General features: G+C 42.1%; 1 protein-coding gene across 1 annotated transcript in view; it reads left to right on the top strand.

The window, feature by feature from the left end:
• LOC125314342 overlaps positions 1-25,128 on the top strand; it is a 396,865-nt gene extending 371,737 nt beyond the window's left edge. The window contains exons 2-4 of the mRNA XM_048276394.1: positions 23,830-23,861; positions 23,987-24,053; positions 24,786-25,128. Of these exons, the coding sequence (XP_048132351.1) occupies positions 23,830-23,861; positions 23,987-24,053; positions 24,786-24,818 (132 nt within the window). The 3' untranslated portion in view covers positions 24,819-25,128. The remainder of the gene's footprint in view (positions 1-23,829; positions 23,862-23,986; positions 24,054-24,785) is intronic.
• Positions 25,129-26,786: the final 1,658 nt, after the last annotated feature.

The following is a 26,786-nucleotide window of genomic DNA, read 5'->3' as shown; positions in this document are numbered from 1 at the left end:
AAATTATGCAATGTATGAGTGTTTTCGAGCATATAAAATGCAGCAACTTTTTATCTTGGTGGATAGAATTTGCAAGCACATAAGAAACTTCTTAAGGGCGTGGATCGTGAGTTGCCCCCGCTCATGCAAATGAGTTGCAAAACTTCATTATCCGGTTCGAGACATGAGATTGTCAAAGGCTTCAAAAATTTCTCATTTCATTAATTTTAGGGAGAAGGGATACTTCCCTATCTGGAAAGGCAATGACCCCTATAAAAATCAAAAGGGAAAGCGTCAATGTATGTTCTCATGTTCTAAACGAGTTGAAACGATACCGCTTTACCCTTGTACGAATTTCTTGTGAACTTTGAATTGAAAAGATCAACTCATCTGGATCGGATTGTATGTCCGGGATGTTATCTCTCCGGTTTTGTAACCATCTCGCGGTGAGCTTCAATCGGCATTGAAATGCGAAGCAAAAGGTTTTTATTAATCTTTGTATATTGATGCCAAATCCCGAGATCGAACCCGGGACGCCTCGGATCACTCTCATTCCCTCAACCACTAGGCCGTGATGTTGTTGGTGTTCATTGGTGGTTTGCTTTTTGTTATATTGTTCTCAAAGCGGTTAGCAATCCCATCGTCGAGAATAAAATAAGCTTAATTTAGAGTTTGAAACGACCGAGAGCCAATTGGAATGATACGGAGTTACCCATCATTGAGCTCGCTTGGTCTTTTACTCGTATTCTTTCAAGTAAGGCTATTCAGAATCTCTCTTTACGGGCGTTCGGGAGCGTCATCTACAAATTGATTTGCTACCAAGCTAGCTTAACAGGGAACTTACGCATTTGATAAGAGAGGAGGAAATTCTCCATTTAACACTGGATAAATTCTAGACAGCTAAAAAGTAAAAAATATCCCACACAGGGGAACTATACACGGAATTAAAGGAGTATTCATGCGAGATTGATTTCGCCTCTTTTATCGGCCACTCCAACGATCGATCGATTCTGTCTTGGACCAAACACTAACAATCGTTGTTTGAAAACTCATAATTACTTGCTTCAGATCACAGCTCTGGAGGTCCTTCATTTCCAAACAGGCTCATCAAGGTGGCAAGGTCATCATCAAAGTAATCTTCCGATTTTTCGAGCAATTGATACTCAAATTGGGCATTGTTACTTGCTAACACTGGCGGCAGATTTTCCACTTTGTTTTCGCCGTGAGCGATCGGACTCCTTGAGCTTGAGCCTCCGCCGTTGCTCGGGAACTTGTAGGGATGATCAACTGTCTGTTGGTAGAACCACCAAACGGAAGGTTGGTATGATCTCGTATTCTTGATTGGGAAGTGGCCGGGTACCTTTTGCTCGTTAGGTTTTCCCGTGATTGATCTTCCAGTTAACTCTGGTCCGGTCGCCTTAGTCCCAAGCTGCATCGTGCTTCCTCGACTTATCTCTAAACCTTTGAAGGTGATTCGTGACACTTTGCATGGTGAGTCCGTCTATATTCATTGTTTTGAGTACAACTGCTGGTCGTGCTGAATTGATTCCTAGCCGTCGAACCGCCTCAATGAATATAGAATGAAGCTCGGTGGATCAAAGGGGCCTTTTCTTTTGGACAAATCGTCGTCGTCGCCTTGGTCGTAGTTTTTTTATTCGAGTAATTGCTTCCTTACAACATGTTGCCAAATGTTTTGAAACACTCGAACGCAGATCGGCTTCAGAGGACGTCTCGGGCACCATGCAATATGGCCCTCATTATGAATCGCTGATCATCACTTGCCGATACTACGATGACCTGTATGTCCAACTCGGGAATCGATGATCTTTAAGAGATCGAAACCATCCATGTCGTTCCCTACCATGGTTGTGACGACAATGTCGAAATCATATTTGTACTGCCTCAGCACTTCTAAGGCTTCCGTTGCTTTCGCATAAGCGAAAACCCCGTACATGCAACATCTCAGCATAGCAACGAGGACCGAGAGGGAAACGGGGTTGCCATCAATGGCCATGACTCATGAGATCCTCAAGATAGGAAGCTTCCCATACTTCCGCCTGGAATGAATGTGTTTTGCTTTTAAAACCTTCCATATGTAGACCGAAAATGGCTGTTTCGACCAGAGACCGAGCTTTAGATGTTCTCGGACTTGCAAAACAATTTGCCCGAAAATCACAAAAGCGATGGTGGCCTTTCGTGACGAGTTCTAGTGGTCATTAGGTGCATAGAGACTTTATAAACTTTTTCCGATCCGTTAGTCTTGCATATAGGTTCTCGCTTTTTCTACGAAAGAGGACAGCTTTTTCTCTCCTTTCCAGTCTTAGTGCTTTGGATCCATTTCGTAATAACTCTTACCTCTCACTCAATCTGTCATCTTTTTCCTTTTCTGATATGTAGGAGCCCTCAAATCTTTTCGCTTTCTCCATGAACGAGGCGATTATTTCCCTCCTCAAATCTTTTCGCTTTCTCTACTAACGAGACGGCTATTTTTTTTCAAATCTTTTCGCATCTACCTATGTGAAGGCTTTCAATGCTTTTCTTTTCGGCGTTCGATCAAATCTGACAAGGAATTCACGCATTTAAGCATGATGATATTCACGGATAGTACTATTCTTTACCCCCTAGATTAACTCTAGGCGTAAAAAGAATAATGTCTCACATGGGGACTTTGTAACAAACAGTACATTCATTCATGCATGTCCCTACTTCTCTTGAGGATTCGTAAGGGCTAACTAATAATGCTCAAAAGAGTGATATTTTGAGAGCCCATAATAAAAACTCAAGCTTCGGGTAGGCTACAGATTCGAAGTTCCATCAGCGTTGAATTGGCCGATCGTGTACATCGTGGAAACTCCAATTGTAGTGATGCATGTCCCTTCCCTCGAAGGGCATCGATTCTGCCTCCGCAAGATCGACTTTCTAGGACGTATCCCCAACGAAATCTGATTGTGCGAGAACTTGCTCTAGGGGATGAATCGATAAATGAGCATCTTCAATGCTCGGATGTGGCTCATCGAGGAACATGTCACCAATGGGGGTGCTACGGACATGGCAAACAAATGTGTTAAGAGCATCCATATACTTCTTGTTCTCTGCTCGAAGCTTTTCATTTTCTTCCTTTAGAGACGCAAGTTCATGACTTTCACTTTGAACCTTCACTCGGGCTCGCTTGTTTTGAAACCAGAACTTGACCTTCAAGGGCTCCATTCCTAGCTTCCGGCTCAATTCATTTTTTCGTTTCTTGTTCATGTAAGGGCACTCCTTGAAGGCAACTTCGAGCTCTTTGATTTGATGTTTTCTTTTCAGGGGTTGACTACGGCTGCTGTTGCTATTGTTGTTGCTGTTATCGAGATCTTGAACTTCACCGCCAAGGGAGTTGGGTTTTACGACTTCCGTACTGGATCTAGCCTCGAAATCCAGCAGTTCGTTCTCGGGGATGTTTAGGTTGGTTGCCTCCAATAAGTGCTGGTAGCCTCCAAACATGTTGGATTGAAATACTTCTTACCGCCTTTTGTTCACTCTACTCTCCGCCGTATGCTTACTCTCTCCAAATTCTTCTCTTCTTTTTTTCTTTGAGTAATCGGGTATGTTCCAAAGCCTCCCTTTTAACGTGGATGAAAACCATCAAGCCTGCGCTTCTCCCAAGATTTCGTGTTTCCCGCTCTGTCCTCTTCCTTTCCTTTTGACATGGTGGGACCCTTAAATCTTTTCTGCAGGTGTAGACTTGTCTCTCTCTTAATTTTTCAATTATGGCGGGACCGTTAAGTCGTTTCGCAACTTTTTCAGATTTATGAGGCTTGAGATGGTAGATCCGTAATTCACGGGCGAAACGCCCGTAGTTTTACCCGGATAATTAACTCGGCCCCCACCGCAATTATTGCTATGACTTTTCCTGCCCTTTAAATTAGGATTTAACGTCGAGACGATTATCGCTTTCATATCTTCATCTCCAACCTTCTAAGCACTCTTTCGTATCCATTCTTTTTCAGCCGCTTCAACAACAATGGCCTTCCTCCCCGCATACGTCTTCTCGGCTGAAGTTTTGGCCAAATGGGAGAAACTTTACAATCTCCTAGGCCAGGGCTATTCTTATATAGCCAACCATCCGGATGCTGAAACTGAAATTCGTCTTATGTTTAGGGATATGGACACTGCTTCTATTCAAGGTACCAAGTTAGAAGAGGAATATAGAACCTTCCCTACCCTCTTCACTAACTTCCCGGAGGCTTACAATCATGTTCATCAAGTTGTTACCTTGGCCCATCTTGTGAGAGCTCACTATCGGGATCGGTCAGACCGCTTGGTGTTGGCCAATCTTGTAGCCGAGAATTATAAGAATGCCATTGACTATGGTAATGAACAAGTCTCACTGTTGATTCGTGAGAGGGGGAACTTGGTGGAACGTTTAGCCATGTCCCGGATCATCTTCGAGCGGGATCCGCTCAATATTGTTTTGAAATTCCAATGCTCATGGCTCGAAGAAAGGATGGACGATCCGACTCCGATATAGCCCGCGGAAGAATGTCGATCCATGACCTGGAATTTGCTGCCGAGTACCACGAGGACAAGGTAGCCAAGCTTAAAGAGAAGTGTGAGCTCCTCCTCTTTAAGCTGGCGGATCTTGATTCTCGGAGCGATCGGTGCAGGCGGAGCATCAATTGTATGGAGGATCGCTTAAACTCCTTTGTGATGCTCATCGTGGCTCGGTTTGGCTTTACGTTCCCACCCCGATGATCTATTTGTAAGGCTTTCCGATGGATGAAATGAATGCAAGTTTTTACTCATTTGCGTTTCGCTTTCGTATTATTCGATCTTCCATATGCTTTGATAGATTGAAGGGGCTCTTCGTTTTACTCATTTCATCTTGGTCGTCATATCTTTTTTCGCGAGATAACCCTTTTACTCTGTGAATATGTAAATCTCACGCTACCGATGGTCAATTTAATTGGGCCGTAGAGACTCCCCCATTTGAAACAATCTCTCAGCAAAGATTAGTAGCGAGAAAACAAACGAATGCCCAAATGTGAACAACTCGTGAATCAGTATTAATATTATAACTCGATTATGAAAACATCGGAGTGAATCAAGTATAATATTTCTTTACGGAGTCAGAATTGACTGGGTTGGTAAAGACACGACCATCCATCTCGGTCAGAATCAAAGCACCACCAAGGAGCACCTTCTTTACTATATATGGACCACCATAGTTTGGAGCGAATTTCCCTTCCGGGAGTGGGACTATTGACAATAATTTTCTCAAGACCAGGTCATTGATCTGAAAATATCGAGGCCGAACTTTTTTGTTGAATGAATTAGCAACCCTCTCACTCGATAACACCGGCCTATAACATATAGCCTTAAGTCTCTTTTCATCGATCGATTCAATTGGCTCTGCCCTCCGATGGATCCATTCAGCCTTTCACAAGATAGCTTGAGACAAGATATACGTAAGGAAGGAATTTCCACTTCAACTGGTAGAACAGCCTTCATTCCATATACAAGAGAATACGGGGTTACCCCAGTAGATGTCCGGATCAAGGTCCGATACGCCATAAGTGCAAATGGCAACCTCTCATGCAAATCGCGATAATTTTCAGCCGTCTTTGCTAAGATTTTCTTAATGTTCTTATTGGCGGCTTCTACTATTCCATTCATCCGAGGACGATATGGGGAAGAGTTCAAATGCTTGATCTTGAATTCCTTAAACAATTCGTCCATTAGTTTGTTGTTTAAGTTCGAGCCATTGTCGGTGATTATGGCTTCAGGTGAACCGTATCGAGCAATGATATCCCGATGGATAAATTTCACGATATTTCGTGCCGTGACCACTAAATAGGATGCGGCTTCGATCCATTTGGAGAAATAGTCAATCACCACCAAGATGAATCGATGTCCATTGGATGCTTAAGGGTTGATAGGGCCGATAACATCAACGCCCCACATAGAAAACGGCCATGGTTCGGATAATTGATGTAACTCATTTGGAGGGACATTAATCTTGTCACCATGAATCTGACATTTGTGATAGCTCCGGACATGCTGAATACAATTTCTTTCGAGTGTGAGCCAATAATAACCCAATCTCATAATCTTCTTAGCTAACAAGTGGCCGTTCATGTGTGGACCACAGATCCCTTCATGTACTTCCATCATCAGACGGATCGCTTCGGTTGAGTCAACGCATCTTAGCGGGACAGAATTGAATGACCGTTTGTATAAATTCTCTCCGTTCAAGAAGAACTTCGAGGCCATCTTCCTTATGTACTTTTGGTCAGATACGGTATTTTTTTCAGGGAACTCCCGTTTCCGAATATAAGTCTTGATGTCATGGTACCACGGCTTACCATCGGGTTCATCGATTACGACCATACAATATGCCGGTTTTTTAAATACCTCGATCTTTAGTGGATCAACCTCAAGTCCATTGGCGACTTGTAACATTGATGAAGACAAGGTAACCAATGCATCAACGAATCGATTATGAGTCCCGGACAGATACTCAAATGAGATATCCTCAAATTCCTCCACCGGTTTATCCAGATACTCATGGTAGAGTAGCAATTTAGCATCTCTCGTCTTCCACTTTCCAACAATCTGAAGGATAATTAAAGCGGAATCTCCGAACACCTTGAGTCCGGCTATCCCCATTTCAATCGCAGCCTGCAGACCGAGGATGCATGCCTCATATTCTGCTATGTTATTTGCACAAGAGAATACCAATTTTGCTGCCACAGGATAATGCCGACCACCCGGAGATATCGTAACCGCGCCCGTGCCCGATCCCGATAAATTGACAGCTCCGTCAAAATACATAGTCTAGATATAATCCTCCACCGACATGATTCAATCTTCAGAATGATAGGCATCATCATCTCGTCCCCGATTTTCAGCTAGGACATCCGCTATAGCCCATCCCTTGATTGACTTTCGGGACAAATATTGAACATCAAACTCGGAGATGAGGATTTGCCATTTAGCAAGTCTACCAATCAAGGCGGGTTGATTTAACAAGTATTTGATAGGATCGCACTCTGTCACCAGAAGCACCTGGTAATGCAAGGTATATTGCCGAAGCCCATGCAGTACCTGCACTAACGCCGCACATGTTTTCTCCGCTTTAGAGTATTTCATTTCCGAAATTGTGAATTTCTTGCTCGGATAATAAATGGCTCGTTCTTTTCCATCCTCCTACCTCTCTTGGGCTAACATAGCACCCAAGGACTCACGAAGGATTGTGATGTAGAGGATTAAAGGTTGCCCTTATTTGGAGGAACAAGCACGGGTGGATTCATGAGATGTCGCCAGCTTTCCCAAAAGCTTCTTCACATTCGCTATCCCATTAGACTAGCGCATTTTTCTTTAATGGTTTGAGGAATGGCTTAGCGGTTTCGATAACTAAGAGATGAATCGAGCAATATAGTTTAGCCTACCCATCAAACTTCGAACTTCTTTAATCGTCGTCAACGGCTTAAGCTCACGAATAACCTTGACTTTAGAAGGGTCGACCTCGATGCCGTTGCCGCTACTACACGAATCCGAGCAACTTACCCGAGCTGGTCCCAAAGACACACTTGGCGGGGTTGAGGCGTAACTTGTACTTTCGGAGTCCTGTCGAACAATTTCTTCAGCGTTTCGACGTGATCTTCTCCACGCCTTGTTTTTGCTATCATGTCATCGACGTAAACCTCAATCTCATTATGCATCATGTCGTGGAAAAGGGCAACCATGGCTCGTTGGTAAGTAGCTCCAGCGTTTCGAGACCGAACAAAGATCACCCGGTAATGGAACATTCCCCATGGTGTAGTGAAAGTGGTTTTCAACTTGTCATTTACATTCATCGGGATCCGATTGTACCTGGAGAAACCATCCATGAATGAAAACAATTCAAACCCCGCAAGATCAGTCAACAAGTATGTCGATATGCGGGAGGGAAAAATCATCTTTATGATCGGCCTTATTCAAATCTCGATAATCGACACGTGACTCGAATACGCCCATCCTTCTTCATGACTGGGACTATATTGGCAACCCAATCAGAGTATTCTGTAGTCTCAAGGAATCCGACGTCAAGCGACTTCATGACCTCTTCTTTGATCTTCTGGACCAATTTTGGTCCGGCCCTCCTTGACTTTTGCACCACCGGCTTAGCCAAGGGATCAATCGGCAAACAATGTTCGACAATGGAACGGTCAAGACCGGGCATATCTGCATAGGACCAGGCGAAAATGTCCCGGTAATCCTTCGGGAGCTTAATCAACCGTTCGGACATCTCTTTGGAAAGGTTTGCCCCGATCTTAACTTCTTTAGGGTTTTCCGCATCACCTAGGTTGACCGAGATAGTTTGTTCACCGGTCAAGGGCTTGATCTCCTCATGTCGTTCGAAATCCCGACGAATTTCCTCATAATCTGGACTGGACTCATCTAAGTCGTACACTTCTGAATCCACTAGGTTTCCCTCTTCATGTATCCCTCTCAAACATAAAATAATAAAATCAGAAGGACAAACAAGGCTTAATTGCGGTGTGATTTTTTTTTAAGATTTTTTTTTATTTTTTTTAATTTTTTATTTTTCAAAACCGTGGGACATGAATTCTTGAAGAAACCCAACCCTCATTTCTTACCATGATGACAAACTTGTTGGTCGTTGGTTATCGTCATCGGGTTGGTTTGGGATACTTCAACAAGATTCGAAAAATAGTGCAATTTTATTGATATGAAATTACATGTTCTAGGAAAGAAAATCAAAAAGTGCAAGACGTAATAGAAATCCAAATGCGATCTAAAACCTAAAGGAAACAGAAAATGTCCCACGTAGGGGATTGCATAAACATAAAGATGTTACTCTGAATCTAAACCCTCCAGTGGATCATCATATATGGCATTAACGAATGATTTAGAAGGTTTAGGCACTAGGTAAGGTTCCTCCTCATGCGCTCCGCTCCGTCTTCAGATATAGCAGCAATGGTTACATCATCAAAACAACCGGCGATATCGAAGACCTCTTCATCCTCTTCAAACCCTATTGGCTCAACCGCAGTGCCTTGATCCTTCGGTATGTCAGGGAACACAATCCCCAAGTCATCTTCGAGTTGGGTCAAATTGTCGTAGCCTCCGACCACTCCAACTGATCGGAAAGTGGTATATAGAGATGGGGGTGAAAGACAGTATGCCCGCTTACTGTGACCCATTACGCCTCTTTTATACCCACGCCCTTGACATCCCGCACCGGGCTGTGTGAGATTGGCCTTTGGGTTCAATTGGGGTGCGAATCCGTTGGCCATGTCTACCTAAACCCATACCGGGCTTAAAGCCATTGCCCACCATTATCTTAGCCACCATAAGAGAAGTGGTTGACATTTCGAGAATCGGCAAAAGACTTTCCGGTGATGCATGGATGATGTGTACTATCTCAAAAGCGTAGTAGGAATTTTCTTCATCATGAGCTGGCTCAATGTAAGGGATGGCCGTTTCATTGAAAATCGGTGGTCTTCCTCTCCATGGACAAATACCAACTTCTGTTCGACCACGAACTTAATTTTCTGATGAAGGCTTGATGGGACAGCTCCGGCATTATGAATCCAAGGTCGGCCTAGGAGAAGGTTAAAGGCCAAAGGAATATGTAGTACCTGGAAGAGAATGTCAAACAAAAAAGGCCCGATCTGAATCTCCAAGTTGATCCGCCCAAGTACATCCTTCTTTACACCATCGAATGAGCGGACGGAAGTCTTGGCCGTCCGCAACCCGGCCAGGTCAATTCCAAGACGATTCAATATGGCTAATGGGCAAATATTCAGTGCCGACCCATTGTCAATAAGTACCCGAGCTACGTGGGTTTGCTTGTGTTTGATTGTTATGTGCAAAGCTTTATTATGGCCCGGTCCTTCGAGCAGAATCTCATCGTCGGCGAATGTGACCTGATCTTTTAGAAGGATCGTCCCTACGAAGTTCTCTAGTTTGTCATGTTCAATATTCTCGGGTACGTGAATTTCACCGAGTACCTTCATTAAGGACTCCCGATGCTTCTCGGATGACTGTAGAAGTTCAAGTAGGGATACCTGAGCCGGTGACTTTCGCAAATGGTCAACAATGCTATACTCACTCGCCTTGATTACAGCCAAGAATTCCTTAGCATCTTTTTCGATGACTTGTTTAGTAGGTTGGTCATTGCTATAAGCGCATCCTAATCTTGTTATCAAGGCAAGATCGTAGGATCAAGGAACTGCCTTGTCACTAATGTACGAAAAAGGTCGAGGCGAGGCAATGACTATTCCAAGTTCATCGTCCGTTGCATCTTTCAAGGCGGGCATGTCTCGCTAACTCGGGTCGTTCTTGATCAAGTTAGTCACATTGGCATCTTCCACTTAAGACTCTTGAAAGGTCTCGGGTTGGGTCAAAATCACGAGCTCCTAATTCCAGGCCAATGATAACTGGGATATAGTGGCCACTGTCCGGGTTTGACTTGCCTGCACTATGAATCCGTCCTTCAGGAGAGCAGAGACCTTTTCCTTCAACTGATGAGTGATGTTAGTTCACCGACCTCATAATATCCTGCCCTGATCGGGGCGTTGAGAACATCAGCTACTTCAACCTTAATAGCACCAACCCGTCTGATTCCCAGCCCGAATACATTATTAACTTTACCGTAATGATCCGGCAAAGGATTATTCTAGACATTCGGCTGTTTGTTGCCTTGGAACGAGAATGCTTTAGAATCGAGGAGATCTTGAATCCGATGCTTCAAAGCATTTAAACAGCCATCGATGTCATGTCCAAGCTCCCCGCAGTGGTAATCACATTTCTTCGATGGATCATATCTCGGCAAGCTTGTGTTATCGGGTCATAGAGGCTCGAAGTCGTAAACCTCTCTTACGTAGAACCGCGAGTACTGCGACGGGGATTCCCGGTAAAGGAGTAAACCGCCGAGGGACCGTTGATTCCCTCTTTCTCGTTGCGCGCCGAAATTAGCCTCGCTCGATTAGGAATTTGTATGATTAGGCGTCCGGGTCGTGGGTTTTTGGGCCGTAGGTCATGTTGACCTGTGGGGCCGGCTCTTTGTCTTTCCTTACCGCAAACCTCTTAGTCGTCGTGGCAACATCACCGTACCAACCTTCCTTCATGCCGTTCTCGATTTCTTCAGCCATCGCGATGAGATGGCTGAATGACGTGGCAACGGATCCCAAAATTCGAGTTCTCATAACAAGCGGCGGGGTGGAAACAAACAATTTCATGAGTTTCCTTTCGGGAGGGACCGGTTTCACCTGAGATGCCACGTTCCTCCACCTGGTAGCATACTGCTTGATTGTTTCTCTCTTATTCATCTCAAGCTGCTCAAGGTCTTGTCTGGTGGTGATCACGTCCAAGTTAAAGCTAAAATGTTTGATGAAAGCATTAGCTGCCTTTTCCTAATCATCCATCCGGTAGATCTCGTAGTCCGTATACCATCTCATGGCAGCTTCTTTTAAACTAGCCTGGAAAGTCTGAACCATTAGGGGTCCGTTGGTCGCATGCTTATTCATTCTTGCCTGGTACATCCGGACGTGCTAAACTAGGTTGGAAGTCCCATCATACTTCTCGAAGTCAGGCATCTTGAACTTCTCTAGCACTGTGACCTTTGAAAAGACAGACAGGTCAATCCGGGGTATGTTGTGAGTTCCCTCGACCTCTCAGATCCTCTGTTCCATTTGGGCCAACAACTTGGCCGTTTCACCATTCAATCCGGGGGCCACAGGGCTGGCTTGAGGGATTGGGACTACGGGCGGCGTGCTCGAGCTCACGCCCGTGAAGATCACATCTTCTAGCGGCATTGTCTGATGGGGAGCAGTTTCCGTGGCTTTACCGGAGTTGTCCATAGGAGGAATTAGAGCAGGAATGGTTAGCGGCGGGCTAGAGGTGGATGATTGAAGTTTGGCGGAAAAGGCGGCCATCATTTCCTCCATCTTTCGGGACATCATCCCTTCAAAGTGCTCACTCAAGGAGCCAAGTTTCTCGCCTAGGGCAGCACTAACGGTGGCGTTAATGTCGGCCATCCTCTTCGCAATCGATCGAGTAATATGTGGAGGATCCGTGATAAATTACCCGTACGCAGTAACAAACCCAAAATGAGTACAGGGAGCAAGAATAGCGAGCCAGCCCATGGCATCCCTCTAGACTCAAACGAACAAAGTAATTATGACCAAAGGAATAGAACAGGCAATTTTCAGTTTGTCCGCTTTTACGAAAAAATCCGTATTAATTCGTACGTTGATCGAATTTCATCCAAATTTTACGAGCTTGTAGTTGAGAAGATGGTAAACAACTTTTATGTTGGCCAATCGGACTGGAAATGAGCGGATCAAATCAGTTTAATGTGTCTTTCCGAAAAATCGCATTTAGAAAACTGTTATAACCGCAGGTAGTTGAAAAAACGAAAGGCCATCTTAAATTATGAATTTAATTCTGAAATTTTGTAGGATATTAGTTGAAACATAGGTCTACAACTTTCATGTTTGGTACTTACTCAAAACTCGATCATAGAATTTAGTAAAAATCGTACAACAGGAACAAGCCAAATCAGAATTGAGGACAACTCGATGAAATTGTAAAAACTACGTAAGCAAAGTGTGAAATTGGAAACAAGACAATGAGATTCCTAAACAATCAACCTATGAAAGTAAATACATGACTCAATTTAAGCAAACCAATAAATCAAACGGTCTTTCTTTTTTAGAGGCCACATGATCTATAGACGAATGGGCCTTTAAGGCGCGCCCGCAATCGTTCATTCTCCTTCGCCAAAGCATCTCGCCTTTTCTTGGGCCTTCATCGCCTTCTCTTCGCTTGCTTTGAGTTGAGCTTGACGGGTATGCTGCATTGTCACGATCGGGATCTTCGGGAGTATCTCAGCAGGGATGGCATGAAACTGAATATACCGAGTTGTGGCAAAGTGACTCCTCATTTTTCCGGTGAGCTCTTCTATGGGCCAAATCAGCCTCCGATTAGAACACTCCCGCCAAGCCTCAGAATGACATCTCAATTCCGCTCCGTAGTTCTCGTCCTTCTCAAATTGAACTTGGAATTCGTTGGGCCCAAGTGAAGGCGGGATGTCCCGCAGAACCCGAAATTGTCGTGTAACCCGAAGAGGCCGATAGCTGGTTGCTCCATAAATGCCCATCAAAGGCACGGGTTTCTGGTCACCATGGCATAGTCGAGCTTCTACCACTCGGAACCATACAGTTGCCAAAGGAAAATCTTAGAATTTGGATTTTCGAATAAATGGACCCACCGCGTATAGTGCAAGTTTTTAGTTCGATCCTCGTATTTGTTTAAATCTTAAAATAGGGTTGTCATCATACCCATTTCAAATACAATCATGTTTTCCCGAATTGAGAAAGGTGTGAGAAAAACCAGATTTGTAAAAACTCAATTGGGGCTCGAAAAGTCTTATATTTTTCTTTCTTGTTTTCTTTTTTAGAATGAGCGAAACGTGTTAATGAAATGAAAGTTTCAAGCAAGGATGATGTTTACAAAATTAACCCCACCACAAACTTGTTTTACCGTCCATGCTATCACGGGATCTATAGCGTTCGACGGAATGGAAAAATGATAAGTCCGAAAAAGGTTAAGATAAAAATCTTAGATCTCATGAGATCGGAGTTATTTTCAAAACATTCAATGAGGAAAGATAATGGGAATGCCTGGCGCTACTCCTTCAAAGACTTTTTCAATTTCTTTTTAGTCGAACCTAAAAATTCAGCAGCACTACCACCGGATCTATCCGAATAGGTGGTTCAACCACATCCAACTCAATTGATTTTTCAATGGCAATAATGTATTCTTCCGGAGTGGGTGTGAGCTCAAACTTACCTCCGAACACAAACGTGGTCGTCTCGGGCACCAAAAATGAGCAAGTGCTTGCATGATCCCGCTTTGAACATCAATATCAAGAATTGGCAACATGAACCCGATATGCTTGAGCACGTACGCTGGCCATCCGACTTCAACTTACCCCATAACTTCTTGAGCTCTAGCTCGGAGTAGGCACGAAACGGATATCGTTGCGACCCATTCGTATATAGATCACGTGCCAATTAAATCAACCTAAACCATGGACCAGCCCAAAATAAAAATGAGATAACATGGCATAAGAGACAAGAAATTACCGCTCGTAGGAAGAAAATGTCAATCACAAAAACATGCGCATGAAGTGTGGATTCAGATTTTAGTTCTTTTAGCAAAATGAAATGAAAGACGAATGAATGACATGTCGCAGCCTTGCGTATGTTCATCATGACTAGTTGCTGCCTCGCATACATAGTCACGATTAGTCGGGTCCAATCATCTCGGCTTGGTTCGGTCGACAAGAGCAACTCTCATGCATCATAGCCTCACGTGCATGAGAATAACTCTTGAGCCATTTTTTGAAGAATTCGGGATCCAAGCGGGATAACCTTTAGCGAAGCCTTACCGCCAAGATTAAAGAACCATATAAATACCATCCCGAAACTATCGGGTGACCCGGGTTCGGTCACAAGTCAAAGTGGTGTAGTGCAATTATATAGAGGCATGCACGACATTTTAAAAGCAATCAAGCACTCCGATAGTTCAAAAATTAAAATTCTCATCACCAAGCTCGCAAAAGAGAGATTAGCCACGTACTCCTCCCCTTATAACTCCCTTTCCCGCAAAACCATTTAACACCTAAGGATTAAAATTCAAAAAAGATTGCCAAATCAAGTGATTTTATTTTTTATGAAATTATTCTGGCCTAAGTTCTCTTTGGGTCCCCAATGGAGTCGCCAAGCTGTCGTGACCTAAAAAATAAACAAGTTAATTTTCGGGCTAATGGATTATCAGGTTAATTAATTAACCAACCTAACTCGGACTCTCCCAAGTCCATACCAAATCGCAACTTAAGGTACAAATAATTAACATGCAACGTGTTTTGAATTTGGAGTCGCCACTAATCATTTTCGGTAGGTTGATTAGAAACCTAAATAAAATAGCGGGAGAAAACTATCTTATTTCCGCGAACCGTAGATTTTGAATTCGGGGATTTGGTTACGCTAGATTACTCTAACGCCCTTTCGGTACCATTTTCATGAAAAATATTTGATTTGACAATTTTGATGGATTTTACTTGAAATTCAGAGATGCAAATTTTTTTTAGTTTTTTTCTTCTTTTTTATGAGAATGTAAAACATTGAACTTTGTGCAATATACACCATGAATGATTTAGAAAGAAAGAAAATGCAGCCAATCACGAGTATTTATAAAAATAAATTAACATGTAATAATGCTAAAATTTGAAACACGTGGCATGTCTAAAATAAACAAACAAATGTTCAAACCAAATGATTACATTTTTGTAGATCGAGATAGAAAAGATTACCTTTTATTACACAAAATCTTACTCACGTACACATTATAGTTCCCTTCAAGATCTCGAAGTCGGAAGAACGCGACTCGTCGTCGAAAATGGCAAGCAAATGGCGTTGTTGGGTGGCGAGAGGCGAAATATGTGTCGGGACTCGTCAAGATGATGCTCGACTAAAGCTCTTTTCTTCACTCTCGAATTTTCTTCTCGATTTTTCTCAAGAACTCTCTTTTTCCTCTCTAAGAATTCCTCTCAAAAACTCTCTCAATTCTCTTCCACCCCAAAAAACTCTCTCAATTCTCTTCATCTTTTATAGGCAAAGTTCTTCATCCTTCATTCTTCATCTTCACTTCCTCACCTTCCATTTTCATCTTCTCTTCTTCATTTTCATCTTCATTTCCTCACCTTCCATTTTCATCTTCCCTTCTTCATATTCATCTTCTCTTCACCATCTTCCTTTCATTATCTTCTCTTCACCATCTTCCTTTCTCCATCTTCTTTTGGTATTTGCAATACAGTCCCCGAAGTTCCAAGTATTTGCAATACAGTCCCTGAAGATTTAAGTATTTGCAATACAATCCCTAAAGTTTCAAATCTTCTCGGTGTATTTTTCCATCCCGTGCCTAGTCTAGACGCATGTTAAATTAAGTGTTCCGCTTGCCCAATTATATGTCAATGCAATGTACGCTAAAAATAAATATGTGAGATGATTTTTATAATTTTTATGCAAAAAATAGATTATTCAAAATTTAGGCGTCAACAACTTTGTGTTGCGTTTTAAGATGTAAGAACTTGCTCCTCGGGCACATTTTATCAGACAATGGCCACATGAACAGAAATAGTTTAAGCCTGGTCTTTAGTAGAGATCATCTCTTATCTAATAGTCTATCTCGTAACCGTTTATAGATATATGGTGACGACACACTACTATAGATGACTTTGTGGACAGTAATCAATGGTTGATGTGAAAATTATTTGGCCCTTTCGGTATCTTGTAGAGCATAATAGAAAAACAAAGGCACCATGCTACAGTGGAATATATCATAATTCTACCGGAAAAGATGGAGGTGGCTCATCCAATAAGAAGCCTCTTTCACCATTTGAGATTCTCACCTACTTCAAAGTAGCAAAACTTGTTGACGTCATGTAGTATATGCCCCGATCAATCTTATGTATACTCACCTGCTCACTTGAGGAGAGAACATTTCTCATGAAATTATTTCCTACTACACTAAGAACGACTTCCTCACCGACAAAGCTCCCGATATGCTTGCATTATTTTTTTCTCTTTGTGCTTTCATAGGCAGCAAGACATGCAGCGGCGGAAGCTCTTGATGATGTTCTTGAACAGCAGCAGAGGACTGGATTTTCGACCGCATAAGGTGCAGAGGAGTCTTAACCATGCTCTTTTGCATGACATGTGAACCATGAATATTGTGTGCAGCAGCATTGTCGATCATTGGTACTGTTGCGCGGAACAAGCAATCGAACAATAAAATAGATAGAACAAGAAAATAAATCGGACACCGGATGTACGTGGTTCGGTCATAGAGACCTACGTCAACGGGAAGAGCAAAGAACGAATTCCACTATAGATCAAGCGATACACGGAGATTACGGATCACACTCGAGTCACTCAAACACTCTCAGTGTTTCCAAATTCAATTACATCCAAGAACGCACACAATGTTTAGCCCCCAATTCCTAGCGAAACAATCTCTCGAACTCGCAAAGGAATTAAAACAAATCTAACCTCAAGATTTAATCGGCTTTGACACTTGAATACTTGATGTAATTTCACGTAATAAATCCCACGAGCAAGCACTCGATAACCGGTGCTTTAAGAAACTCCGCATCAACTTCGGCACACCAAGCACTCAAACGAAATAGGTGCTTCAAGGACTCAAAGTGACAACCACGGTGTTGCTTTCCTTTTATACGAAAGTGAGTCCCACAAAAAGACAAAACCTTAAGTTCTTCATATCACCACTTGAGATATCCACGTTGGTTAGCAAAAGAAGGAAAAAACCTCTAATTGACCAAGTCCACCTTGGACTTATCTTTCCCTTGTTTTAATTTCTTTCTCACGACTCCAACGGATCAAATCCAATCTTGATCGTGATTTGCATCATACGAACAGAAATATAATTTCCACCGCTTCCATCAAGATTTCAAGTGATATTCAAGCAAATCTTATCTTTAATTTCAAGATCAAAATATATCTATTTTGGAATTTAAATTTCCGTTTCGATCTTAAACTCGAGACATATTTTCAACAATCTCCACCTTGGCTCGACGTTTAAGCTAAGTCTGCATCGCTCGCTAGTATCCGAACATCATTTGCTACTCTCCCAACAACCCCAATGGGCTCAACCGCCACGATATCATCCAAGTCCAAGCCGCGATTGAACTTTGCCATAACCGTGGACCTCATCGGAATACCAATTCCATATGCACCTTTAATCGCTCCACAAGGACACTCTGACACAAGCTCCTTAATTGCGGATAAAGCAAAACCACCGTTGCATCCATATCCGTCAGGAGATCGAACACGTACCTTATCAATATCAGCAGCTACAACAACCGTTGGCTCTACAAGCTCCACCTCGCTACAAGTACCATCTGTGTCGATTATCACGCTAGTACTCGCTACCTCGGGAGTTTCCGGTTGCAACTCCACCTCAAACCGAACACCGTTCGGATCCGTATTTATACCGCCACAAACAATCCTACCTCGAAGTACCGGAGACTCGTCAAAGGTAACTTTTCTACCGCAAACAGGTGAATTTATATTTGAGCACCACAACCGATAGCCCACTCACCTCGTGCATAGCCATGGAATATGCACCTTGCCCTCACATCGAGCTTACCATCACTTACTCGATAATAACACGGGCAACCAAGCATTCTAAAAGTAGAATAATTAGCAACATTACCCGACCACACTTCTTCGAGAGTCCCAAATCCGATTACAATCGATGGAGATCCGTTCACCAGGTAGCTCACCATACTAAGCGCATCCGCTAGAACTCTTCTAGCCATACCAAAGACTAGAGATCATTTTACGGACATCTCTAGTAATGTTTTGCTCATCAATTCCGCAAACCGTTGTGGTGTACTAGCACTAGTGTGGTGTTTCACTATGCCCTTTATCATGCAGAATTTATTTACCAGCCTTCGAGCGTAACTCCATGCTATTGTTAGTTCGCACATGCATGATCAACTTACCGCCTCCGTCTCAATCAAAGCTCTCGATCGCGTATTCCCGATAACAAGATTAAACTTGTGCTTCCGCACACACCCAAGTCTTTCTCGAGTAGTCGTTAGGACCGTCGAACGTATATCGATGTCTCCGTAGTGAAACCCGCCAATGTCTCACCTTGAAGTTCATATAGGCTTCCATGCTTGATTCCTTTCATTATCACCAAGGCACCTCGAACAATCTTCGTAACTCCACCTTGTGAAGAATACCCGCATCCAAATTGAATCTAGGGCACCCAAGGAAATTAAGTTCTTTTTCAATTGAACGTATCTTACTCCAGGCCAATGTCCTCACAATACCATCATGCATCCCGATTTTAACATCACTAACACCCACAACATCGCATTCGGCGTTGTTCCCAACCGCACTTTACTACTATCCGTGCACCGATAAGTAGCAAACCAGTTCCTATTTGGTGTAGCATGAAAAGAACAACCGGAATCCATAATCCATCCGTTAAATGATGAATTCTCACTAATGTACAAGACACTATCGACACCATTAAAATTTTCTCGCTAGTCTGCAATATCATCCGTAGATTCAACTCTAATTTCCTTACCTTTCTCGTTTTTCAGCTTTAAGCAATTCCTTCTAAGATGTACTCTCTTGCCATAGTTCCAACAGACAAAGACCGCCATTCTAGATCGATCACGTCTATTTGAGTTCATACTACTTTTACTACCACGAGTATTAGTTCTTCCTCTATTTTCACCTACTAAAGCGAGTAGATACATATTCGCCGATTCTCTTCTACGGATGTCCTCACTTAAAATCAAATCTCGAATACCATCAAACGTCAAACTTGTTGACCCGTAAGAATTACTAACAAGCAAGAATGTAGTATTCCAACTATCGTGCAATGAGGATAATAGAATCAAAGCACATACCTCATCTTCAAAGTCAATATCAACCGAACTCAATTGACTAACGATCACATTGAATTCATTGATATGATTAGTAATGACGCACCTTCGCTCATCTTCAAATTAAAAAGACGTCGCATCGATAGACCTTGTTGATCGCAAAAGGCTTCTCGTACATATCCGATAGGGCTTTCATCAAACCCGCAGTAGTCTTCTCTTGACGATATTAAACGCGACGTTACGAGCCAACGCCGCCGAATAACACCCATCGCTCGTCTATCCAAGAATTCCCAATCAGCTTGCTTCATCGTCTCTGGTTTCTCCCCGCACGGGGCAAGTGCAGCTTCATCCGATATAGATAGTCTTAAATCCGCATCTTCCGAAACCAAAGTCCTTCCCCTCAAATCGCCGATTTTCACTTTTACTTCTTTTGTCGCCATCGATTCGCTTCAACTCGACAAACCTAGCTCGATACCAATTGTTGCGCGGAACAAGCGATCGAACAATAAAATAGATAGAACAATAAAATAAATCGGACACCGGATGTACGTTGTTCGGTCGTAGAGACCTACGTCCACGGGGAGAGCAAAGAACGAATTCCACTATAAATCAAGCGATACACGGAGATTACGGATCACACTCGAGTCACTCAAACACTCTCGTGTTTCCAGCCCTAATTACATCCAAGAACGCACACAATGTTTAGCCCCCAATTCCTAGCGAAACAATCTCTCGAACTCGCAAAGGAATTAAAACAAATCTAACCTCAAGATTTAATCGGTTTGACACTTGAATACTTGATGTAATTTCACAGAATAAATCCCACGAGCAAACACTCGATAACCGGTGCTTCAAGAAACTCTACATCAACTTCGGCACACCAAGCACTCAAACGAAATAGATGCTTCAAGGACTCAAAGTGACAGCCACGGTGTTGCTTTCCTTTTATACGAAAGTGAGTCCCACAAAAGACAAAACCTTGAGTTCTTCATATCACCACTTGAGATATCCACGTTGGTTAGCAAAAGAAGAAAAAAACCTCTAGTTGACCAAGTCCACCTTGGACTTATCTTTCCCTTGTTTTAATTTCTTTCTCCATGACTCCAACAGATCAAATCCAATCTTGATCGTGATTTGCATCATACGAACAGGAAATATAATTTCCACCGCTTCCATCAAGATTTCGGTGATATTCAAGCAAATCTTATCTTTAATTTCAAGATCAAGATATATCTATTTTGGAATTTAAATTTCCGTTTCGATCTTAAAATCAAGACATATTTTCAACAGGTACATCTGTTGGTCATACTATACTTGTTGAAGATTATTCGGTTAGATAACTTTCACACATTGTTAGGTATAAAGGAAGTACACTGCGGCTGTGTAAATGATAAATTTGGAGGCTGTGGCTCAATACTGTTGTTGCATCAAGTTAGCTCCGAGGAATGCATTTGGTCAGTGTCTAATCTTGCTTTTGTTGCTGATATCTGTCTACTTTACTCCACTTTGAAATTGTGACAGATGACATTGACAACTAAAGCTTCCTGGAGGTTTATGACTCCTTATGTTGATTACTGATGGATGTGGTTTTCGCTGTAATTCTGCTTCTTGTCACGATGACTCCACTTTTCTGTCCTTTTCCTAGTCGAAATGGAAGAAAGCGGAGTTCCCCGTAAGCATTAATAAGTCAACTTTGTCTCAATTCTTTCTTTCCCTGCTTGTTCCCTTTGTCATAAATTCTTTGTGACTTGTTAGACATTTTCGTATTATTTTTATTCGCCCTAAAGAAATTTACAGTTCTGGGAATTGCAACGAGTTAAGCTAATATTAGTTTGTCCTATCCTTTTCCCTTTCCCCCTGTTTCTCCATCTCTTCTTCTTCTTCTTTCTTTTCAGTGCTGTGAGATTCTTTGATGTCTTTAATGTCCTCACATTTATATCCGGAAATATAGTATCTTCAATGAAAAACAATATTTTATCTACAAGGAAGTCATCCTTTGTGATATGCCCTGGGCACTGTACCTGATAAAGAAATCGTTTTCCTTTTAATTAGTTGCAATTTTCTCTTCTTGCTTACATGACAGCACGTTCTTGCTAAATCGTGGTATACTGCTTGTGTTTTCAGTTTCATCTGTCTGACACTGCCATGATCTGACATTTCATGCTTCCTAGCTTGTTCAGAACTCATCAATTTTTCACTCAGTCGTTGTTGACGTAAAAGTCACAATTTAGTGATAAAGGATTTGTTTCAATGTGATTTGAGCAGTATATGAGGCAGCTAATCTAGATTATGGATTCGACCAAAAAAAAAAAATCTAGATTATGGACATTGTCCTTTGGTTTAAGTATTAGTTTTGAAAGAAACAGCTCAAGTCCAGGGGGAAGAAGCAAAGAGAGATGTATGAAGGATGCATCTAAACAAAAAATCTAGGTAAAGAAATAAATCACGCAAACTTTGACTTTTAGAGCCTGAAATTTATATTTATGCTTCTCTGAGTCAAAAGTATTGCGAGAAACATGAAGTAGCTCATTGCCTTTCCGAATACAACATCAAGCAAGAGGACTCATCTTGCAGATAAAGGACCGCCTTGCTCAATTTCCTAAGCAATGTTTGGAAGACGTAGTTGATTTAAACCCGTCCCAGCCAATACTAACTCACAAGTCGTCCACAAATCTTGTCTCAGTCAGATCTGTGGTGCCAAGATCTCTCTGAAGCGAAGATGCCTGTCTGAATTAAAAGCCTCTAAGAATCGCCCTGTTTATATTTAGATGGTCGGCAGCCTTATCCAGACTGACACTAACTATCGTTTATTGACTGGAGCGGCGTTCGGCCGTATGATTGTTGGTAAGTAAAGTTTGCCCAGTAAGCAAAAGCTAGAGTTTCAGATGCTCAGTCTTTATTTTCATATGCCCTGTTTATCATATGTAGCTTTCCTCTAGAATGAGTATTCTTAGCCAGATTGCCATTCGAGAAATTGGTGTTGATCCTAGCATAATAAGATTCTCCCCTGCTTGTGTTTTCAATTATTCACTGCACTCTAACTGGCATTTGCTGCTTTTCCAATCCCGGAATTTCGTCAGGAGAGCTGAGAAAGGAAGCGTAATCCATGTTCGAATGAGTTTTTGTCCGAAAGTTCAAGCGTTTCCTGAGGGTTGCAGCTGCAATGCCAAGTCCGTTTCATGCTTTTAAGTTGAAATTATCAGATTGTTAAACTAGTTTACGGCAAAAGTTATGCGTAACTCTGCATACGAGTTTTAATAGGTCGGGAACATGCCCATATTCATCGCACGTCGCATAAATGAATTGCCAAGAAGTACGATTGGGATATCATTCTTGGCTCGAGCTGGCGAGGGTCGAGCGGGGGTCAAGAGCAGCAAGACAATGCGAGGCGAGGCGTGCGAGAGACGAGCGTCAAGAGCGAGAGAGGAGTAAGGACTCGAGCAGAGAGACGGAGAGCACGAGTGAAGACGATAAAATTAAGGATTTAGGGTTTTTGATTTCAGTTTTCAAAATTGAGTCTCATCACTTGTCAAGCTATTAATACACACTAACTTTTGTATTCACCCAATACATGTAATTTTAGAAGGAAGATAATTATGAGTCACTACGTCCACATCAAAGGGAACCAATCCCATGATATACGCATTCGAATTACTCCAAATTAACTTATACAAAATCTTATTTGAATCATTGATCGTAGAAGTATATCACGGAACGTACATACCTCATTTTCACAAATTAAATATACCCGAGGCAGTGAGAGATGTTCATCCCAATATCACGTTCTGGGAGAGGAGAAGGGAGAATCATCGTCGTGTTTGTCACCGTGCTTTCTTTTTTTCCTCTATTTTTTATTTTTTTTGTGAATGTAGACGTGATGCCTTTATCACGTGAAGCTAAAACTCCCGGATTCTTCTTGAATGTTCGAGTAAGACCCGACTAATGAAAGACAAATTTCCGAGGTACCAATAGTCAGACACACTAGAAGGAGCATCATGCAGTTTGTCAAATTAGTTGCTGTTATTGCTTTAGTGTTGTTAGAGCCATATCAGTATTAGGTTGGGATTGCCTTTGAATTACAGGTTATGTGATCAAAATATTATACCGGACTCGCATGATCCCGATCTTATAGCTACAAGATACGATTCATTCCCCCCATCCCGCCATTTTTTTTTTTTTGGGGGGGTCAAATAATTCATTTCATTATTAGTTGCGTATTGATACTGAAAAATTTCTACTGCTAGCAACTTCACACCGATTTCCTCTTGAATTGCCCGAATGCACGTATGACAGAAATTCTGACTCTTTATACTCATATTTTTTTCTCCTAGCAAATAACAAGACTTATGCGCCTTTTTGTGTATAAGGCAGAGCTTGCTTTGGACAGCCTTGAAGTTCAAGTTGAGTAAGAGACTCGATTTTCAAGTAAGCGAGCGCATTTTAGATGTGTTACTTTATTTTCTAATTAAGATAATTAGTATTTTCATGATTTCACATTTTGCTTACTTATATTAGACCTTGATTGGACAGCTGTGTGATTGTTGAGGAAGGGCACCTTATTGCGGCAAGAAGAAACAGGACTAATGAGACACAGAATGTATGTGTATCATTGCTTGTCTACCCCTTTCTATGGATTTTGGCCGACAGCACTTTGTTGTTGTTCTGAATTGATAGTAAGAAGAATGCTCTTCAAACAATGTCCACACCCTGACATTGAGGAGCAGAGAGAGTTTTCCATGCTTCACGCATAAGATCATGTCTTAGACTCTTAGTGTTGTGGGTATTTGAAGAAAGAAGTGAAATTTTCCGGATACGGTGTATCGATGATTCTGTCTTGGAGATAGTGGCTCTTCCAATAGGATCATGATCTCATGCAGTTGGCTTTGGCGAAAATCCCGTCCTTAGGATATAGGGATCTTCCTCACTTGGTCTACATACCAAGCAGAGGATGGACACAATTGAAGCCTTGAAAGAGTAGTCAACATGGAGCCGATACGAAAGAGGCAATCTGAACAGGGAATAGGCGAGTTATGGTTGTGTTGCTATTATTTGCTTCGGTTAACTATTTGTTATTTGCATTACTATAGCTCTCCTTTCGACACCGAGGAAGAAGGAAATGACGGTGAGAGATGCAGCGATTCAAAGATAAACTATTGGACTCCAACGTTAAGCAGGAGTAACAGGAAAAAAAAAACATGAAGGAGAAAACATTTTTCATGAAATGCATTTCCTAAATTTATGTTGAAACTACATTTGGAGCAAAACTTTCGATCTGACAAGCTCCTAAGGTTGGTATGCTTTGCTTATATTTCTCCTTGCGATTTCCTAGGCAAGAAGACGTGCAGAAATGGAAGCTCACTGATGTTCTTCTTGAACGGTGGCGGAGGACTGGACTTTCGTCTGCAGAAGTTGCAGAGAAATTTTCAGCGTGCTCCCTTTAGGTTTCATGTGAAGTACGCATAATGTGTGCAGCAGCATTATCGATCATTGGTACATTTGTTGGTTTTCATACTGAAATTAAATTTAGTTTGTGTAAAGTTTTGTTTGTTCATAAATGTTTGGATGACTGTTAGCCAATTTTCAGTATAAAAGGAAGTATATTATGGCTGTGCAAATGATAAATTTGGAGTCTGTTGCATTGAAGTAGCTCCGGGGCATGCATTAGATCAGTTTCTGAACTTGTCTGATTCTGATTTTTTGTTCTCTCACGAACAGATTTTCCTTAAATCAATCACCACATGAACCTCTTCCTCTTTTCCCTCCCTCTTTTTTCATCCCTGGCCAGCTCATCAATCTTTTCAAACTCCAGGTCGCCTTGTTTGCTCTGTCTTTTGGTCATCACCCACGGTTCCTCTGTGAGTGTTTGGCCATGTTTCATTTTCGTGTAATCCAATTCTCTTGACCGCATTTTGCTCCTTCAAAATCCCTCTTCAAAAAATGGGTTGTTTTTTTTTTTTTTCCGTAACAGTCCGCTCTCTTGGCCGGCCTTGACTCGTCTAATCCTCATCTTCAAATTTTTTGTCAAAACTTCCACAATTCTTGCATTCGAGATCCAACTTGCTCGACTCATATGTGACTCCACAGCAAAGAGTTAGGACTGATCCCGCTATCTTGGAATCATCAATCCCACAATGTTGAAGATGGCTCCAATGGCGCTATCATGAAATTCTAGCCAACTCCCACGATTCTTGAGTTTTGAATTCTAGTTCATCTCGCATGTCAAGCCATCCATTGGCCGATCCAAAATGAAGATGTTCATAGCCGAGCCCCTGTTTAATTCGATGCAAACATGCTTCGTTTAATTCAATTGCATTAAATGTCCCCATTATCTAAATATAGAGATATAATAAAAGTTCGAGTTTAGGACTAAGATAAGCAAATATTTCTATTAAAGGATCCAAGCGCACCACATCGGCGAGCTCGATTCTTAATTTTCTCATAGAATAAATGGAAAAGAATATCCCAAAAGTATTAAAAGTTGTGTATGGTAGGGGGTGAGCGATTTCCGATCCGACTCGATTCCCCTCAAGAACCGAGAACCGGACCGGTGATCCCGAATTCCAATTTTCGAAGTTGGGAATCAGACTCAACAGTCAATCCGGTCCATTTCCCGAGCGGTCCAATGGAATCGTTAATAAACCGTAGTATTTTATTTTATCCCATTCGGTCCCAAACTGCAGTAAGTCAAATGGTGACCCGCAGTACATCCGGGAACCGCGAACTGGATCGCCCGACTACCGGTATACATTACTTGCGTATAAAGTGCTAAGTCACGTTGAAGTTTAAGAAAATCGCACACAGGGGCATGACAAAATTCTTATTGATTTAACCTAGGATAAGTCCTATAAACCACTCAAACTCCGGAAACAACAGAATTGTCAATAGGCATAACTAAAATATTATCGCCAGTCGTCATCCATCATTCTAAATTTTCACCTTGCTATCCCCTCCTATTGCATACATTCTCCGTTTTTTTAGAGAGAAAAAAAAAAGACTCAAACTACCCGAAACTATCGAGAGGTCAAGTTGCAGGACCAAGCATTATCGTTGAATTCTCGCAAAGGCAAACTTGAGCCAAAACGTTTATCATGAGTACAGTGACCATGTTTAATTCATCAAACTCCAAGAAAGAAGGGAAACATTAAATAAAATCTATGGTTACGTTTATTAATTTAAAAAATAATAATAATTAAAATTGATCATCCCGGTCCAATCCTGTACCCTTGAATTGGGAATTGGACCACCGACCACCGGTTCCATTTTTAAGGAACGAGAGCCGACCACCACCCTTTGGACCGGGAACCGGACCACCGGTCTCCGTCTGGGTCGG

This window comes from Rhodamnia argentea, chromosome 3, assembly GCF_020921035.1.
Source record: "Rhodamnia argentea isolate NSW1041297 chromosome 3, ASM2092103v1, whole genome shotgun sequence".
In the NCBI taxonomy this organism is placed as follows: Eukaryota; Viridiplantae; Streptophyta; class Magnoliopsida; order Myrtales; family Myrtaceae; genus Rhodamnia; species Rhodamnia argentea.
Note: the sequence above shows the minus strand (reverse complement) of the source record. Positions and strands in the feature narration are given on the sequence as shown.